This window comes from Pleurodeles waltl, chromosome 5 (genome assembly GCF_031143425.1).
Source record: "Pleurodeles waltl isolate 20211129_DDA chromosome 5, aPleWal1.hap1.20221129, whole genome shotgun sequence".
Classification (NCBI taxonomy): domain Eukaryota; kingdom Metazoa; phylum Chordata; class Amphibia; order Caudata; family Salamandridae; genus Pleurodeles; species Pleurodeles waltl.
The window spans coordinates 187,631,687-187,651,694 of NC_090444.1; the positions used below are offsets into that span (position 1 = coordinate 187,631,687).

A 20,008-nucleotide genomic window follows, 5' to 3' on the forward strand; every position below is an offset into this window, starting at 1 on the left:
TAAGGAAAGTCAGGACCAAGGACAAATCCCATTGCGGCATAACGAATGGCTTTGGAGGATATTTATTTAGAAGACCTTTCAGGAATCTGATAACAATAGGGGATTTAAATAAAGATGGTTGGTCTGGAAGACATATGAAGGCTGACAAGGCCGATAAATAACCCTTAATGGTAGCCACTGCACAGCCTTTCTGCGCTAGAGACAGAGCAAAAGACAAAACGTCCGATAGATGAGAATGCAAAGGATCAATCTGCCTCTCTCCACACCACGCAACAAATTTAGACATCTATTAGCGTAGATAGATTTAGTGGAGTGTCGCCTGGCCGCTAATATAACATCCACTACCTCAGGCGGGAGAGAGAAGGAACTCAGGTTGCCCCGTTCAATCTCCAGGCATGTAGGTGCAGACTCTGGAGGTTGGGGTGTAGAACTTGCCCCTGCGACTGCGAGAGGAGGTCTGCCCTGAAAGGGAGACGGAGCGGAGGGCACATTGAGAGTTGGAGAAGGTCGGAGTACCATACCCTCCTTGGCCAATCCGGAGCTATTAGGATGACTAGAGCCCGGTCCTGGCGAATCTTCCTCAATACCTGAGGAATCAAGGGTATGGGAGGAAACGCGTAAAGCAACTGGCCGCACCAGGTTATTTGAAACGCGTCCCCCATCGCTCCCTGCATCGGATACTGGAGGCTGCAGAACAACGGACAATGCGCGTTCTCTCGAGTGGCAAACAGATCTACCCGAGGAAACCCCCACCTCTGGAAGATTAAACGGACTTGATCTGGATGGAGACGCCACTCGTGGTCTGCCGAGAAATGGCGACTGAGACTGTCCGCACGCACGTTCAAGACTCCGGCCAGATGGTTTGCTATCAAGCAAATCTGATGGTCCTTTGCCCAGGACCATAGTCGAAGAGCTTCTCTGCAGAGAAGGTACGACCCCACTCCTCCCTGCTTGTTTATGTACCACATCGTGGTAGTATTGTCCGTTAGGACCTGTACCGACTGACCACGAAGGGAAGGGAGGAAGGCCTTGAGAGCCAGACGTACAGCCCGTAACTCTAACAGATTGATGTGAAACATCTGTTCCTCTGGAGACCAAAGACCTTTGATCTCCAGATCCCCCAGATGAGCTCCCCACCCTAGAGTGGAAGCATCCGTTATGACTGTGGCCACTGGTGGCAACTGCTGGAACGGCTTTCCTTGTGAAAGATTGTTGCTTGCAATCCACCACTTCAAATCCACAGCAGCATCTCTGGAGATCTTGACAGTACCCTCTAGATCCCCTTTGTGTTGAGACCACTGCCTTCGGAGGCACCACTGAAGAGCCCTCATGTGCCAGCGAGCATGCGTGACCAACAGAATGCAGGAGGCAAAAAGACCGAGCAGACGAAGGACCTTGAGGACTGGAATTACCGCTCCATTTTGAAACATTGGAACCAAATCCTGAATATCTTGAATCCGCTGAGGCGGAGGAAAGGCCCGACCCAATGTTGTATCCAGTACTGCCCCTATGAACAGGAGGCGCTGAGAGGGCTCTAGGTGAGATTTGGGCTCGTTCACCGAAAAACCCAGGTCGAACAACAACTGGGTTGTTGACTGCAGATGATGCGACACAAGCTCCGGGGACTTGGCTTTGATCAACCAGTCGTCCAAGTAAGGGAATACTGCTATCCCCTTCCTTCTGAGTTCTGCCGCAACCACCGACATCACCTTCGTGAAGACTCGAGGTGCTGAAGTAAGACCAAACGGAAGGACCGCAAACTGATAGTGTTGCGATCCCACCACAAACCGGAGATACTTCCTGTGTGACTTGAGTATCGGGATATGAAAGTAAGCATCCTGCAAGTCGACAGACACCATCCAGTCTTCCTTGTTCAACGCCAAAAGCACCTGTGCTAGGGTCAGCATCTTGAATTTTTCCTGCTTGAGGAACCAATTCAAGATCCTCAGGTCCAGAATTGGTCTCAAACGACCATCCTTCTTGGGAATCAGGAAATACCTTGAGTAACATCCTCGACCCCTTTCCTGCTCTGGGACCAACTCCACCGCGCCCTTGGAAAGGAGGGCTTGTACCTCCTGTTCTAGCAACAGGAGGTGTTCTTCTGAACAATAAGAAGGGCGGGGCGGGATGAGGGGCAGGAACTCCCGAAAGGGAAGGGTGTAGCCTTTTCCCACAATACTGAGAACCCAAGTGTCCGTTGTAACAGTCTTCCATTTGGTGAGAAAATGCTGTAATCTTCCCCCTACAGGAGAGGAGTGAGTGGGAAATGGTGGAAGCCTAAGGCTGCTTCCCCTGCTGCACCCCGCCAGAGGATGAGGAAGAGGCAGAGTGCTGCTGAGAGGCTCCTCTGGTGCGGACCCTACCTCTCCCCCTGAAAGATCTATAGGGATGTGAAGAGGCAGGTTGCTGAAATCTTCCCCGAAAGGAAGAGGAGGAAGAGCCACGCCCAAATCCACGAAACCTCCTGAAAAATCTGGAAGAGGCCGTGGAAGAAGGAGCTTGGAGCCCTAACGACTTAGCCGTGGCCCTGCTTTCCTTAAAACGTTCCAAGGCCGAATCAGCCTTGGCTCCAAACAGTTTGTCCCCATCAAACGGGAGATCCAACAATGTGGACTGTACATCTGCAGAAAAGCCCGAGTTACGGAGCCAGGCCTGTCTCCTTGCCACCACAGTTGTGCCCATTGCTCTGGCTACCGAGTCGGTGGTATCCAGTCCCGTCTGGATAATCTGGGTCGCAGCAGCCTGGGCATTTGAGACAAGATCCAAAAGACCCTGGGGAAGCTCTGTAAACGATGAGGAAATGTCATCCATCAGAGCATGAATATACTTCCCCAGGATACAGGTTGCATTGGTGGCTTTTAACGCCAGACTGCAGGACGAAAAAATCTTCTTCGACTGCGCCTCTAGCTTCTTTGAATCTCTGTCCCCAGGCACCGTCGGGAAAGAACCAGGCGCTGACTTGGATGAACAGGAGGCCTGCACCACCAAGCTCTCCGGCGTAGGGTGCCTAGATAGAAACCCAGGGTCAGTCGGAGCCGCCCGATACCTCCTGACCACGGCTCTGTGAACTGCTGGGGAAGATACTGGCCTCTTCCACACCTCTAACACCGGATCTAGCAGAGCGTCATTAAAAGGCAACAGAGGCTCCGCCGCAGCTGAGGCCGGATGTAGCACCTCTGTTAAAAGATTTTGTTTAGCCTCCACCACCGGCAAAGGCAGGTCCAAAAAACTAGCTGCCTTCCGTACCACTGCATGAAAGGAAGCAGCCTCCTCAGTATATTCCCCCGGGGACGAAAGATCCCACTCAGGGGAAGTGTCCAGCCCACTGGCCGACTCCAGTCCACGCAGCCCATCACCCGAGTCCTCTAGCTCTCCTTCCTCCAGGGCTCGTTGGTACTCCTGCTCTTCTAATACACGGAGAGCACGTCTCCTGGAATGAAGTCGCTGTTCAATACGCGGAGTCGACAATGCCTCCGCCGAATTCGAAGATCGGCGCCGATCTTCAGAAGCCACCGACGCCGCGTCCGGCGCCACAGGTAACTTCGGCGCCGACAAAAGAGCAGCTGAAGCAGATGGACCCACCGGAGTCACAGGCCGAAATCCCGACGTCGACAGATGGAAATCCCCGGGGCCAATCCTTCTGAAGCCACCGGAGCGGCCACCGGCGCCGACACTGGCGCCGAGCCCACGTTCCCAAAAGGGAGAAAGGGCATAAAGGGTGCCGGCCGAAGAGGCGCAGGATCACCCAAAGAAAAGGCCAAAGGCCCAGCCGGAGCACCCCCTGGAGCCATCTGCTGGAAGATGGCATACATCGCATTCAAGAATGCGGAACTATCGGCTCCAGGGGTGGGAAAAGCCGGATACTGAGGTGCCTGTCTCGGAGGCGACCCCGACGCCGGCCTCGGCGTCTGCGCCGGAGAAAACACCTGAGGCTCCAATACCTCAATCACCGACGCCTGTCCAGGTGAAGTCGGAGACGCCGGAGAGGGCAACGGCGTCGAAGGATGCGGCGTAACCGTGGGACTGATCTCCCATGTCCTTCGGCGCCGATCCGAAGACCTGGAACGAGTCTCCTTCGAATGACGCCGAGATTCTCTACGGCGCCGGGAGTCTCGATGACGCCGATGTCTTGGAGAAGAAGACTTCTTGTGATGCTTCTCCTTCGATTTAGCCATAAACAGCTTCGCCTCACGTTCCTTGAGGGCCTTCGGATTCATGTGCTGGCATGAATCACAAGTCGAGACGTCGTGGTCGGAGCTCAAACACCAAAGGCAATCGGAATGAGGATCCGTCACCGACATCTTGCCTCCACACTCACGACAAGGCTTAAAACCAGACTTTCTCTGCGACATTATTACCACAGCGAAAGACTACGCAGCAAAAATACACTGTAACCAAAAAAGTAACAGTTGCTCCCTCGAAGATAACCATTTCGAATGCACGGAAAAAAGGGAACTGACGTCCGCACGTCGTCGAGGACCTCTTATTGCCTGTATGACGTCAGACGGCGTCGCGTGGGCTAGAGTGACGTCCTCGTCGACGTGCAGAGACTAGTAAGAAGATTTCCGTCGAATGCTGGCGCCATGGGAGTATTCATTAGGTGAGGAATCCACAGGTAGTTGTATCCATCAGAAGTGAGCATTTTATAGTTCAATTTGTTTGAGTCAATTTGCTAGATGTTATAGGTAATCTTTCACGTTTCTGGCACATTGTAGCAGGATGAGATATGTAGGCCCAATTGTTTATACTTTAGAAATCAGCCTGCTACTCTCCAAAGAATGTGTTGCACCATTATTATTTTTTTTAGATAAGAACAACATCATAAATATAAATAAGGTATTTACATAATAAATAAATGGTCAAACAGGGTGTGACATTTGTCAGAGTTGATCAAGTAAGATATATAATAAAACATGGAGAAGTATTTATTGAAAGTATATTGGTTTATGGTGTTTCAAATTAAGTTTGTACAGACAATCACAGTTGTTAGGACAATGTAATAACTGTGTGATGTTAAAAAATGAATGCAGTTATTATATTGTTATTATCTGTATGGTTTAAAACAACCTGGAAGCATGCTAAAGGAAAGGGCCTATGTCAGAGAGAACCCCAAAATACACTAAATTAACCTGTGCAACCCTTTAGTAGTTTGACATAAAACCAGTCAGGCTTACCTTAGGGGCAATATTTGAAGTGTGTATGCAACACTTAAAATATAAAAAAGTGAAAACACAACATAAGAAAAAGCCCAAACCAACTTAGAAATATAAGGTAAGGTTTAATAAATAAAATGATACCAGAACAACAAAAATCAAATCAGTAGAACCAGAGATACTGAATTGAAAATTTGTAGGTGAAAATAGCGCCAGGAAGCAAAAAGAGCCAACTATGATTATCTGTCACACTGCAAGAGACAAAGTCACAAATACAGGGTGACCATGATGGAATGCAGGCAGGGCACAGGATAGAGTTTGGCATGATGAGAGTTGTACCTTATATCCTTGATGTGAGGTCTGCTCGGCATTGCTTTGCGAGGATTTGCGTCGCTTGGTGTCAGTTCCGATGAAGCTTTTGGCTGTGCGGTGAAATTTTGTGAGGCTCCACATCGCTCAGTGTCGGTTCTGATGAAGCTTTCAACTGGGCAGCAAAACTTTGCGGGATTTCGCATTGCTTTCAGTCAGTTCCGATTAAGCTTTTGGGCGGGTTCTGCATGGCGTGGCTCTCTGAAGCTTCGCATTGATCTGCGTCAGACCTGGGGAAGCTTTTGATTCTGAGCTGCATGGTTTTGCTGTGTCCTACATCACTTTGCACCAGATGTAATGGAACCTTGAGTCAGGCAGGGAGGTGTGCTCTCTGATGCCAGCCAATGGTACAGAGCCTGACGTCACCTCTAGAGTACTAGGACTCATTCCAGCAGGGCCAACAGCTGGGCTCAGGCAGGTGCATGCAGATCCAGTTGGTGCTGGTCAGCTGGGCAGTTGTATTGCAGACCTCTGGAAGCGTGTTGTGTCCCTGTAGCTCATGAAGGAGGTCAGCCAGCCATTTCTTGGAGTAACTGTGAGTAGCATGGAATCAAGACAAGCAGGACAAAACGTCTTTCTTCAGACAGCAAGGCTGTCCTTCTAGCAGCAGGGCAAATGTTCTGGCAGCAGTTCTTCTAAATCTTCTACAGTCCCAAGACTGTTCTGATGAGTGGTTCTGAAGGTCCTCTTTTAATACCTATTGCCAGCCTTTGTGCATGTGCAGGGAAATTCCCTGACCTACTCCAAAACTAGTTCTGGTTAGTTCTCCTCTCCCACCCCGTTCCAGGCTCCAAACTGTCTAGGGTGACAAAAGGCAGGGCAAGTCTGGTGTTAGGTTCCTTTCTGTGTGCTATAGGAAAACCCCTGTGAAGTGTAAGTGAGGCTGGGTACAGCCCCTTCATAGGCCAGGCTGTCAGGATGGTCCATCCTGTCCTCACTTACGCCCCTCTACCTTTGCCTTATTGTCTGGAAGCAATAAAAAAAAAAAAAACTACAGCAAAGCCACTCACAGTCATGTGACCCAGGACAATGGACAAAAGGCACAGCTGGTTGAAACAAAAATTGTCAACTTTCTAAAAGTGGCATTTTCAAAATTTTAACTTAAAATTCAACTTCTTCAACATTAAAGTGGATTTTGAATTACAATTCATTTGAGTGTAAACAGCATATCTCTGTCTGCTCCCAATCTAAAGTTAGCACTTATTAAATGTAATAAGGCATCACAATGTTAGTCAATAGAAGAGATAGGCCTTACAGCAGTGAAAAATGACTTTAGGAGTTTTTCTCTGTTAGAAAATGTAATAGTTAAGTATATATGTCATGCATTTTAAATGCAATGCAGCCTGCCCTATGATCTTTTAGGGCCTACCTTAGGGGTGAGTTACACATATTAAAAATAATGGTTTAGGCCTTGGCAAGATGTTTATTATACCAGTTTGAAACTACATACACAGGCTGCAGAGGCAGGCATGACACAGGTTTTACAGTGATACTTTCGTAGGTGGCACAGTGAGTGCTGCTGCCTACTTATAGCATTTAATTTACAAGCCCTGTGTACAGGTAGTACCATATAATAGGGACTTACAAGTAAATTAAAAGCACCAATCAGCTGTAGTCCAATTTTACCCTGTTAAAAGAAGAAGAGAGCACAAGTACTTTACCACTGGTTAGCAGGGAAAAATTGAATAGAGTCCTAAAAGTCATCATAAACAAGCTCAGCAAAGGAAGGCAGAGCAAGGCAAAAATCTGGGGTGACCGTGCTGAAAGGGCCAAATTCAACAAAGCATTTCTAAAAGTTGTGAGGTTAATTAAGTCATTTAATAAATAACATATTTAGCAATGTTCCTATCCTCTGTTCTAGCCACTGGTAATCCTCAGTTGAAATCTTCTGTACAACTGGAATTATATTGTACATAAAACAGTTGAGACATTATAACTTTAATTAATTGCAATATTAAATAGTTCTGTGCTACAATATTGACTAAAATATTCACAATGGCATATTGTAAATAGTAGCGTTCTTAATTCTAATAGTAAATAAATGTTGAGGAAAAGATGTAAAATAAAAAATTCTAGAGTTAAATTAAACACTACAAAAATAGCACTAATATACCTTATATATGCCCGTACTTGACATCCACGAAACCAGCTCTGAATTTTCACAGCAGCATTATGTTCTTTGATTCTGTGCTCCTCTGCAACCCTGCAAACATAAATATGTTTATCATTTACTAAGGAAAGACCTCTCAGGATAAATAAAGGTTGACATGGAGAGAGGAAATCTGCATGGAAGATAATCATGGTTTCTATGTCATATATTTCTTTAGATTACGTTTACTGTTTCACAATGTTTTTCTCTGTACTTTTCCATGACATCTATATGTTGCTCTCTATCACAACAAAACCATTAACACATTGTATATCCTCCTACACACAGATCTGTATATATTAAGAGAAATCTGGGCAACAGGTGGGTTAGCTGAGTACAGTGTTTAATTTATATTTTTAAAAGGGGACCGCACCCAAACATTTTTAGGACCACCATTTTAAGAACCACCACTGGCCTGTCCCACTAACACCATCTGGGTTACACAGATCGCACTGGCTCAGGCCTCGCACATAGGGTGACCAGGTACGACACATTTGCCGGGACAGTCCAAGGGCCTCATTCCGACCCTGGTGGTCATGGACCGCCAGAGGCGGGGACGGAGGAAGCACCGCCAACAGGCTGGCGGTGCTTCAGGGGCAATTCTGACCGCAGCGGTAAAGCCGCGGTCAGAAAAGGGAAACCGGCGGTTTCCCGCAGGTTTTCCCCTGCCCCAGGGAATCCTCCACGGCGGCGCTGCAAGCAGCGCCGCCATGGGGATTCCGACCCCCTTCCCGCCCGCCTGTTCCTGGCGGCTGGCGGGAACGGGTGTCGTGGGGCCCCTGGGGGCCCCTGCAGTGCCCCATTAGGATTTTCAGTGTCTGCAAAGCAGACACTGAAAATCGCGACGGGTGCCACTGCACCCGTCGCACACCAGCAACTCCGCCGGCTCCATTCGGAGCCAGCTTCATCGTTGCTGGGGGTTTCCCGCTGGGCGGGCGGGCGGGCGGCCTTTTTGGCGGTCGCCCGCCTGCCCAGCGGGAAAGCCAAAATGACCGCCGCGGTCATTTGACCGCGGTACGGTCTTTTGGCGGTCTCCGCCCGGCGGGCGGCGCCTGCCGCCCGCCGGGGTCGGAATGACCCCCCAAGTTTTTCACCAGCTGTCCCGACAGATTTCGGGAAAATGACCTCACATCCTGATTTTTAAAGAGGGTCGTCTGAAAACGGCGGGAGATACTTAGCAGGTAGTATAATAAAACAATTTACTTAACAAGCATTGCACTGGATTAAAAAAATTGCATTTGATTTATGTTCTTGATGCCTCTTCTGTAAGTCTATGCTGATGAGCGCTGTCATTCTGCCGGCTCGGTTGAAGTAAAATTGTAGCCCTGATTCTATTTTTGTGAAATGTATGTTTTTTTGCTTTAAATTTCTGGTCACGCTACTCGCACTCCTTCTTTGATATAGTGCTTACCATACAGCCTGAGTGAAACAGATGGAGAGCAAGGGTCCTATTTCTTCATTGTCTCTCATACAGCGGCGGCTCCTCTGCTAAGGTGGAGGAGCATCACCCCTCTGGATTTTAGCAAAAGGAAAACTAAAATGATAATAACGCTATGTTAATTATCATTTTATTTTTCCTGGGAGTAAGGGGGCGGGCAAGACTGGGCTGGAGAAGGCTGGAGGAGGGGTATGTTCACCATAAAGTGTGCATGTCTGCTTGGCCGGCCTTGTTGGGTCGGCCAAACAGACATGCGCACTTTGCATGACCTCTACCCGGCTGTACTGCACACCCGAGTGGAGAACATGCACAGGCTTCTACTACCAATCTGAGTGCCGAAGCAGGCCACTCAGACCAAACACAACACTTCTGTTGTGCTGGTGACAGCAGTGTCGTGATTGGTTGGGAACCTGTATGCTGCCGGGAAGACAATGAGGACGGAAGGGAGATGAACCGTACCTCCCAAAGGAGAAGGTAAGTGTTTTTTGTAATGAATTAATTTTTTTAACCCCCATACCTGGTCCCACCCCACCACCCCCATTCAGTGGCAGCCGCCACTGCTCTCATGCAGACACCATGCTGAGCAGTGCTGCAAGCATACTCATGCGAGATGAAGGTCGCTCTTGGTGCAATGCTCTGAGGACACTCCTGATCAAAACTTGAAATCCATTGCTTGAGTGGATGGAGAATATTAGCGCCCTGGGTATGCCTAATCAGTTTCTACAGCCTTTGCTCATCTGATCTATAGAGAACACAATGGTTCTCAGGTGAGAACTTTGACCAAATATAAAAATAGGGTTTTATAATCTTTGTCATATTTTTCTACAATACTTACTAAACCCAGTAAAAATATATTTTGAAAAAACTGAAAACCTGTCTAATTTGTCAGACAGTTTCCAAGACATGTAATACATGGCCCAGGAACTCTCAGAGGATCCTCCAGAAAAAGAAAGAGTATATTCGAACATAACTTGAGGTGTTTCCTCTGGTGCAGATTATCACTATGGTCACCCTTTTACCCGCTCTAAAGCTAAAAGTGTGAAACGCATCCAGGGCTAATAGGACTGCTTAAAATGAACACTTTGTCTAAACAACTTGCCTTCCTCACAGCCTTTGCAACTGTCTTTTCTTGCCTGTAGGTCTATCAATGTCTTCACTTAATTTTAGGGTGTGAGAGGCATCAACTCTGGAGCACAATGTGGATCGACGTCTGTAAACAGGACCTGCCTTTTTCTTCCAGAATTCATGGGCATCCAAAAACAGGATCACTCCCAATAAATACTGTGGCCAAATGAATCCAATCCTCTATCTGCCCACTTCCTAGCAGTCTCCCTACACCTGCAGAAGAAGCAACTCCGGTTGTGCTTTGAGACTTCTTGCCTCTTGTTATTTGAATGTGTGACACTAAGGAAGGGGAGACACAGCTGATGCAAGGCTGCACAGAACAGTAACCGACCCGGGCAAAGGGGCAGTTAGGGCAGCGCAGTATGTGAAGTTAAAAAGACAAAGTATTGAACAGAGCTGAGTACTGAATGAGGCTGCAAGGACAAGACAAGAGCGCTAGAGATGAGGGCGTAGCTTGTACCATGCTAGAAGTCTGTAAATACTGTTCTTCCTCCAGGCAGTGCCAGGAAAAAGCGTGGTCTGATGAATATAAAACATTAAAAAATAATTAAAACTAAAAACAGGTCTGTCCTTCAGGGACGTTCGATTGGGACTCTCGTCCCATTTGTGCTGGTGCCTCCCACCGGCAACCACCGGCTCAGGTTAACCCCTTGTTGAGTGATATATAGGATGCTCAGTCAGTCTCCTAATTTTATATGATTCACAGATCTATGATCCTGGCAATGATGTTCTCTAATTGGCAGTAAATGTGTCTTTTTATATTGACTGAGTTATGTGTAAAAGTTATAGCTGTGTGAAAGCAGAAGATGCTCGTATTGGTCTGGTCAAGAGAGATTTTAATGAGAAGGCTGACGAAGAATTTGCTGCGTGTCAGGGGTGCGTAAGGTGCGTTCATGATATCATTTTAAAAGGTGGCTCAGCTGAGGGCCATGTCCTCTTGATTGTTTAAGATAAATGTTTTATTATTTGGAAGTATGGTTTAACACTGTACATCTCACCTCAACAACACAAAACACATTTTGCCACTTCTAAACTCAGATAGAAATAAAGGTCATGTATGCTACATGCCTTTGAGGGGAGGTAGGGTGTGAAGGTGTGGTACATAAAAATAGAAGAATATAAAAACTAATGTATGCATGCTTGAACTATTCTCAGCCACTGGCAATTACCCGGGCCACATCCTTATCCATCTTATTTTGAACACCACGCCACCTCAGTTTGGATGCAGCCATATGCAAATCACTCTTGATCCTGCTCCAGTTCGACCAGACCAGCATGAGCTGCCAGGTCAGGTCTTCCCCGAACAGAAACACAAGCAACGCAAGACCAATTTTGGCTGGGTCAAACTGACAGTTGGGCTGTTTGTGAATTTAATCTAGACAGTCACTTAAAGGGAGCCGAGGTGTGTCCTGCATATCCTAATGGGTCTTCCTGGGTTAGAGTGGTGGAAGGAACTGACACCTGCACCTGAACAGGGCTGTGCCTGTCCTCACACAATACAGTCTCCAACCCCCTGGAGTGTGTTTGGACCAGGAGAGGGAGAGGCAGGGTCTTCTGCACTACAAAGACTTTCCTTTGAAGTTTGACTACTTCAAAGGCAGAAATGAGTATAAGTATTGTACTGCTGAACCCACAACTTCAGAACACTTCTCACCTGAGGACATTCTGCCAGGGAGAAGAGCTGGATGCTTGAGGAGGGCCTGCCACTCTGCCTGTTGCTTTGCTGTGCTGGCCTGCTGCTGTTACTTCCACCCTGGGAGTGAAAGAACTGAACTTTGCTGCCTTCCAAGGTTCTCCAAGGGCTTGAACTGAGCTTGCTTCCTGTTGTGAAGTCTCAGGGACATCAAAGACTTCATCGGCCAGTGCTCTTCTGCTGAGAGTCCTGACTTGCCAAATGGTGCCAAATCCAGTCCCTGGGCCCTTAGAAGTGGAAGCTGAAGTAAAATCCACGCACCAAGCCATTGCAACAGAAAAATCACTGGATTGCTGTCTTGCAGCTGCGAAATCGAAGCATCGCCTGCATAAGTGCATATCCACTGTTGCCATGAATCTGGATTTTCTAGGCATCATCCCTGAACGTCATTTTCTTTATCGATGCTGCACTGCAGTAAGGAATCAATGCATCACCAGCCCTGCAGGAAAAGAATGCAAGCATTGTCTGTCCGGCGGGAAAAGAATCAACGCATCGCTAACCTGGGGGAAAAGAATCCACGCATTGCCTGCCCAGCGGGGAAATAATCAACGCACTGCTTGCTTTTTGGATGGATCACCTCCTTTGCGGCTCGCATCATCTTTCTTTTGATGCATCAAAGGTACTGTGTATTATAAAGATACAATTACTGGTTCTTCAGGATTAAGACTCCTTTAAACCTTTAAAAAGTGATATCTCTACTTCTGTGTGTGGGATTTTTTTTGTTTTGGTCTTGATTAATTTAGATAAATAATGACTATTTTACTACACTGGTGTGGAGTCCTTTTGTGGTTTCACTGTGTTACTGTGTGTGTTTGTGTGTGTGTGTGTGTGTACAAACACTGTACACATTGTCTCTGAGATAAGCTTGACTGCTTGTGCCAAGCTACCAAGGGGGTGAGCAGGGTTATCTTAGGTATGTGACTCCCTTACCCTGATTAGAGTGAGGGCTCCTACTTGGACAGGGTGTAAACTGACTGCTAACTAGAGACCCCATTTCTAACACATGGTACCTTGGATTTGGATTCTACAGTCATCCAACTGCAGACTTACGAACCCTCAAGGTGGCACCCTCTAAGTGGTTAACATTGCCTGAAAGAGCATACACTTCTCAGAGTGGCAACTGGAAAAAGCACAGAAGCCTCCCATGTGTACTAGAAATGGAAAATAATTGCAGAAGGATTGTTCGCCAATACTACAGGTGCAGATAAAAGCAAAGGCTCATGCCATGAAATATTTAATAGCCTGCCTTATTTAAATGTACACTAGAAAGCCAAATCACTTCCTTAATAGAACCTGGACTTCTAGTAAGTAGTTGTACTAGCAAATGTAGACATGGCTAACATGCATAAGAGAAGGCATCAGCAAGTCTCACCAATAGAATATAGTAACAAATAACAAGGGAGTGACTTTGTTAAGAAATTTGCAAAAAGCAATATGAATCACGAAAGACTAATTAGACCATATCAGGATTTAAAGACCACTATGCAAGGTGATTTTTTATCTTGCACTAAGATTTCTTTTAGAAAATATAGTGCAAAATTGTGCTTTGAAATCACATTTGGCTAGGAGTATTGGGCAAAACACGATAAGCTATAAATTCCACCTAAAATCAGAAAACACCATTTCGCTATGTCTACCTGGTTCTCATTTTGCTTCTTTAGGCTCTCCCTTACTTTCTCTATTGTTTCCCAATCTCACATTATCTGCCCTGCTTCTTCTCTCTCAACATTTTCACTGCTATCTCTTTCTGTTTGCTGCTGCATCTATCTTCCCATTACTGTCTCTCAAGCTTTCTTGATTTTTCTATTTATTCTACTTTCTTTCTCCCAATCTCTCCTTTTCTAGAACCTTGTATCCCTATCTTCTCTTCTGCTTTCCGTGGACTTTTCATAGCTCTCTTCCCCATTGACCACTTACGGCAATTGCAGCTTTCTTTTGGCTGTGCATCGCCATTAGCAGAACCTGCCACCTTTCTTTGACCACTGTGCTTTTTTCTGTTCCCCAGTCCCATAAGCCTACTGTCCTGGAGGCTTCCTGGAACTGGGGAAGTCACCTACAATCATGGAAAAAAGAAGCTAGTGCAATGTGGCCATCATATCCCTGCAGCCTGTTGTCACTTTTTGTTTGAAAGGACATCAGGCTGCATGGATCTGGTGGGTGTTAACTGCTTTAGGGCAGATGACAACCCACTGACATCCACCACACTACTTTCACAGTGTGGTGGACTTCAACAGGTCATCCAGAGAACTGGAAACGAAAATGTTTATGTTAAAGACACCACAAACATTTTCTAGTACAAAATTAAAGTTGCCATGTGGGGAAGTGCTTTCCATGATTTAGATTTTGTTTTTGTTTTGCTATATTGCATAGCACAATATGTGCACTGACACAAAAAAGAGAGTAAAACAAAAGTAAAAACAGACCTTGCTTATAGAATCTGCAGTGATCAACAAGTGTCTAGTGTCTTACCACATGGCAATCCTACACTTCTCCCGATATCAAAAGTACCCACTTGTGTGACTGAGCTATTGCCTGTAAAAGGAAAGGCTCCACAAGGCCCCTAAGATACAAGGAAATATCAAGCTATTACTTTGGATATTGACCAGTACAACAATGTGGGTAGCTATGGTATTTAGGCCAGGGCTCGGTCAGCACCCAGGGAAAACTGTGAGGCCTGGGCATTTCTGAAAATAAAGTACCTTGGGTACTCTGTGGTGGTGAAGCTTGCATGAATCCCGATATATTTCTTACACAGAATGCCCTGCTTTAGCAAAATCACAGATGCTCCTTGTATTTCTGTGAAGAAAATTTCCAGAATTTGTGAGGATCCATAAAATTCCTACCACCCACCGTTCCCACACATCTCTTAATAAAAATGCTAATCTACATGGCCACCAAATATTATGCATCTAGCACACATTGATTACAGCGGATCTCATAAAAGCAATATATTAGCTGTGACCATAAAATAGAGAGAGCAGAATTTCAAAGGATTCAAAACATGTCAAAAAGCAGATTCATACTGCAGAGATCTTAAACTACAATATACAAAAATCATAAAATATTTGTTGATATTCTCAAAAGATGTCAAGAGAGATAAAACATATAAAAAATGCTTTCAGCCGCACATGCCCTGATTATGTTTTCCACAATATTTAATTCAAGGAGATGAATCCTCAGTGTGCTGACTCTGGTAGGCTTCTCTAAATAAACAATTTTGAAACATAATCTGGTATGGCAGTCTTTTTTGACATGGCAGGCTACATTGGGTCATTTCAGATTCCCCCTACTGCTAGTTGGATATTTTCAGCCTTCTGCACCAGGCCCAATAACCTAACCAATTGTCTGGCTCTTGCAACAAAATAACAATCTGTAGAGCAGATACATTATCTCACCAGGCTATATATCACAACAGACCAGTGTAGGCTGGAGCAATGTCAGTCAAATTTAAGTTGTACCTGACTTGTGAATACTCTGCCCATGCACAAAAGGCTAATCAAAGCACCATGCCATATGGAATCTAGAGTTTCCTAACTGAACATTGCATCTGTAGGCTTAAGTAGTGATAACCACTTATGTATCAGTTACAGGAAAGGGCAAATACACTGTTAGCTTAAGAACAACATGGCTCTGTGACCTGTACAGTTGTGCAATCGCTCCATATAGCAAATGTATGTGTGACATACCATATCTGAAAGGGAAAGAGGAAGTTCAGCTAATGCCTATTGAATTCTTGGCCTCTCAGCTTTGACAGAGAACTAATACTGATTCCACCTTTCAAATGAGCTCCCCACACACAACACTGTAGTGTCCCACAGGGGTCCATCATATCACCAATGTTATTCAACATCTGACTGACCCCTTTACCAAACCTGATAAATTCATTAAATCTCACCTGTTACAACTAAGTAGATGACACCCAAATCCTTTTTTTAAATGGAAGGTGTGGAAGACCTCTACAATATAAAACTTGATGACTGCCTTCGAGCCATAAACATGGATGATGAATAACAATCTAAAGCTAAATACTGCATCCACACAGAGATTATGACCTGCTGGCAATGACAAAAATATCAGCCTACTGCCACATGGCCTAAGGGACATGAGGTCCCTCCAACAATATCAAGAGAAGTCAAAAACCATTGGGTAATTATGGATTACGACCTATATTTGATATCATATGTTAACAACTTAAAACAGAGTGCCTTCTATACAATGAAAACACTATATTGCATCTTCTCATACCTTAGATACCAACAAAAAGTGCAAGCCATCCTCACACATGTAATCTCCAAGCCTAACTATGCCAACAGCCTATACCTTGGCACACCCGCATTCATCATATGCAAAATCAACTCATCAAAAATGCTGCTGCAAGACTCCTTCCCAGACTTTCCCCAAGAGAACACATGACTCCAGTCTTGCAATCAATCACTCGCTGGCTACCTATAGCAAGAAGGGAAAGGTTGAAGGTGTTTTGCATTGTTCACAAAGCCTCAGAGGAAAAGGGCAGCTGTACCTACAAGCTAAGTTGAGCAATAAAAAACAACTCCGGACACTGCACTCCAGGCTTGTACCACTTACCATAAGATATATGTAGGAGTCACTGCTTTCTTACTTCAAGCCGCCAAGTTCTGGAACAAACTACCAGCCAGCATTTGAAGCATCCAGGAGCATATACACTTCAGAAGACAGTTGAAAACATGGCTATTTCCAAGACAACTACACCACCAAAAATCCTAACAACAAAACCTGGAAAAACAGTTGCACCCTCAAGGTCAATCTTTAGCTTACAATCCATAGATTCAACATATCAAACCAACAAACTACTTTCGATAAGCAAGTAAGTTAAGGAGGGCTAATCTAGGCTTGGCCTGGGCATTATGTAGTTATGCAAGTTCATACATAGCATTTCTGGCCCACACGATTACTAATAGTAAAACCATAACACTCAGAGGTCAGGATCCAACCGTAACTTACACCTCCTCAATTCAATTAACGCATATATACTACAAGGTTTGTTCATCATCACCACTACTGGGCAGCCAATAAACCAGCCTTCACTAAATGAACAGGCATGGAATAACTGAAGAGACCTGCCACATGCTTCGGATCAATTGGAGGACTAAAATCTAGTCCATGACTGCAGGTCCCAAATATGTGTACACTATGGCCGCTTCTTTACATTTCACAATGGCTTTCAGATATGAGATGAGAGTAACAATGACCATCCCAGCAGATCTCTCATCCTCTCTCTCGCTCTCCAACAATGCCAACTTTGGCCCAGAACTATACACTAGGGGACAGATTTACTGAGCGTTTGCATCTGGTTGTATCACTTTCGTGGCACAGACCCAGACATGGATTATGGCACATTCCCAGGTTTATTAACCCCTCGGGTGCCCTGGATGAGCTGGTCTCGTCCTCGGCCACGGTTGCAGTGTGCAGAGGACGAGACCAGCTCGACCTGCACCCGGCCGACGGGGGAGCGCTAGCCCTCCCCCTGTGTGCCTCCCACCCCCCACCCAGGGGCAGGGATGGAAGGAGAATCGCTTCCCTTTCACCCTGACCCCCCACCCCTCCCCCAGTGACGTCTGATGATGTCAGCGCATGATAGTGCGCTGACCTCATCAGAGGCCGCTCCATGATCGGAAGAGAAAGGCAAAGTATTTCTCTTCCAATCGGGGGGTCAGGCAGAGGCATTAAAGGAAAGACCTTTCCTTTCCCTTCATGTGAAGCAATCGGGCAGCAGAAATGCCCACTAGACACCAGGGATGTTTTTTTTTTTGTTTTTTTGTTTTTATATTTATGCATAAGGGGAGCAGCCTCTTTGGCAAATTTATAATCAGTCTTTTCTGCCCCCCCCCCCCGGGCCAGATCCGCCTGTTTTAATTAGGCCAATCTGCCCCCATGGGGGGCAGAAGCCACTAGACACCAGGGAGTTTATTTTTTTATGTTAACAATGAAGGGGATCGACCCCTAGACAGATTGGCCTATTTTAATTAGGCTGATCTGCCCCAGGGGGACAGAACCCACTAGACATCAGGGATAATTTATTTTTTACTTTTATACATGTGGGGAGCGACCCCTTAGGCAAGGGTCGCTCCTCTGGGGGGCAAGTTGTTATTAGGCGATTTCTGCACCCCTTGGGGCAGATGAGCCTATTTTCATTAGGCCAATGTGCCCCCAAGGGAGGCAGAAACCACAAGACAACATAGATTTTTTTTTCTGCCAATTTCACGAAAGGGGAGCGACCCTTTAGGCAAGGGTCGCTCCCCTGGGAGGCAAATTTATTTTAGGCTATTTCTATTAGGCTGATCTGCCGGTGAGGTGGGGGGGGGGTAGAAACCACTTAGGCACCAGGGATTGGTGTGTGTGTGTGGCACATTACTGTTGGCTATTTCTGCCCCTCTTGGGGGAAGACTGGCCTATTTTTGTAAGGCCCATCTGCCCCCAAGGGAGGCAGAAAGCCCACCAGAGACCAGGGAAGATTTTTTTTCAAAAACTAGGGTGGAGGTATGGCCATACCCCACCCCCAAATAAATGGGGACAAACTTGTTCTGCCCACCGGTGGGCCTCGGGGGGGGGTTCGGTACAGAAAGCCTACTGGATGCCAGGGAATTAAAAAAATATATAAAAATTAGTGGGGTCATCGTTACCAACCAGTATGGGCATGGTTATGCCCCCACCCCAACTGAAGGGGGTAACAGTCTTTCAGCTCTCCCCCACACACTAAAAGATCTTATCCCAATGGCAAGCAAGAGGACATTTGATTATTTGGGGTTTTGGTTTTACATTTGGGCCGTGAGAGCTTGTCTAACTCTGAAAATCATCCTACTTGGAATGGAAAGGGCTGCACTTTTTGGACTTTGGGATGCTGCCATGTAAAAAAATCTACGAGACCTAGACACATCTGAAAAACAAACATCTGGGTGAGTCTCTAATGCAGACACAACACTGTGAATTTTCTTACCCACAATGCCCTGCAAACCTTCAACTTTGATTGAAATCACACATTATTCCCACATTTTTGTGATGGAACCTTCAGGAATGTGCAGGAATCCACAAAATTCCTACCACTCAGCATTGTCGCATCTATACCGATAAAAATTCTGCCCCATTCTCAGCCTAAAGACTTTTTTTTCCAAACTGCCCTTTTCGACATGCTTTGGCTCCCCCTCATTTTCAACATGTTTTTGGCTCTTCCCTGTCACAGGCACCTGGCCCACCTACACAAGTGAGGTATCATTTTTAGTAAGAGACTGAGGGGAACATTGGGTGGTAGGAAGTTTGTGGCGGTGCAGTTATCCCACACAGAAATGTGGGAAAAATTGGGGGTTTTTAGCTAAATTTTAGGTTTGCTGAGGATTCTGGGTAAGAAAACACTGGGGGATCCATGCAAGTCACACCTCCCTGGACTCCCTCCGGTGTCTAGTTTTCAGAAATGTTTGGGTTTGGTAGGTTTCCCTAGATGGCTGCTGAGCCCAGGACCAAAAATGCAGGTGCCCCCCTCGCAAAAAAATGTAGTTTTATATTTGATCATTTTGATGTGTCCAGATAGTGTTTTGGGGCATTTCCTGTCGCGGGCATTAGGCCAACCCACACAAGTGAGGTATCATTTTTATCAGGAGACTTGGGGAATGCTGGGTGGAAGAAAATGTGTGACTCCTCTCAGATTCCAGAACTTTCTATCACTGAAGTGTGAGGAAAAGGTGTTTTTTTGTCAAATTTTGAGGTTTGCAAAGGATTCTGGGTAACAGAACCTGGAGAGCACCAAAAGTCACCCCATCCTGGGTTCCCTTAGGTGTCTAGTTTTCAAAAATGCAAAGGTTTGGTAGGTTTTCCTAGGTGCCGGCTAACCTAAAGACCAAAATCCACAGCTAGGCACTTTCCAAAAAACACATCAGTTGTCAATGTAAACATTTGATGTGTCCATGTTGCATTTTGGGGCATTTCCTGTTGTGGGCACTAGGCATACCAACACAAGTGAGGTACCATTTTTATCAAGAGGCTTGGGGGAATGCTGGGTGGAAAGAAATTTGTGGCTCCTCTCAGATTCCAGAACTTTCTATCACTGAAAT

The 20,008-nt window shown here is 46.0% G+C and overlaps 1 protein-coding gene across 1 annotated transcript in view; it reads right to left on the reverse strand.

Moving 5' to 3' along the window:
• The window catches only part of SPATA17 (spermatogenesis associated 17), a 629,329-nt gene that overhangs the window by 557,137 nt on the left and 52,184 nt on the right, over positions 1–20,008 (reverse strand). The window contains exon 2 of the mRNA XM_069233882.1: positions 7,636–7,725. Within this exon, the coding sequence (XP_069089983.1) occupies positions 7,636–7,725 (90 nt within the window). The remainder of the gene's footprint in view (positions 1–7,635; positions 7,726–20,008) is intronic.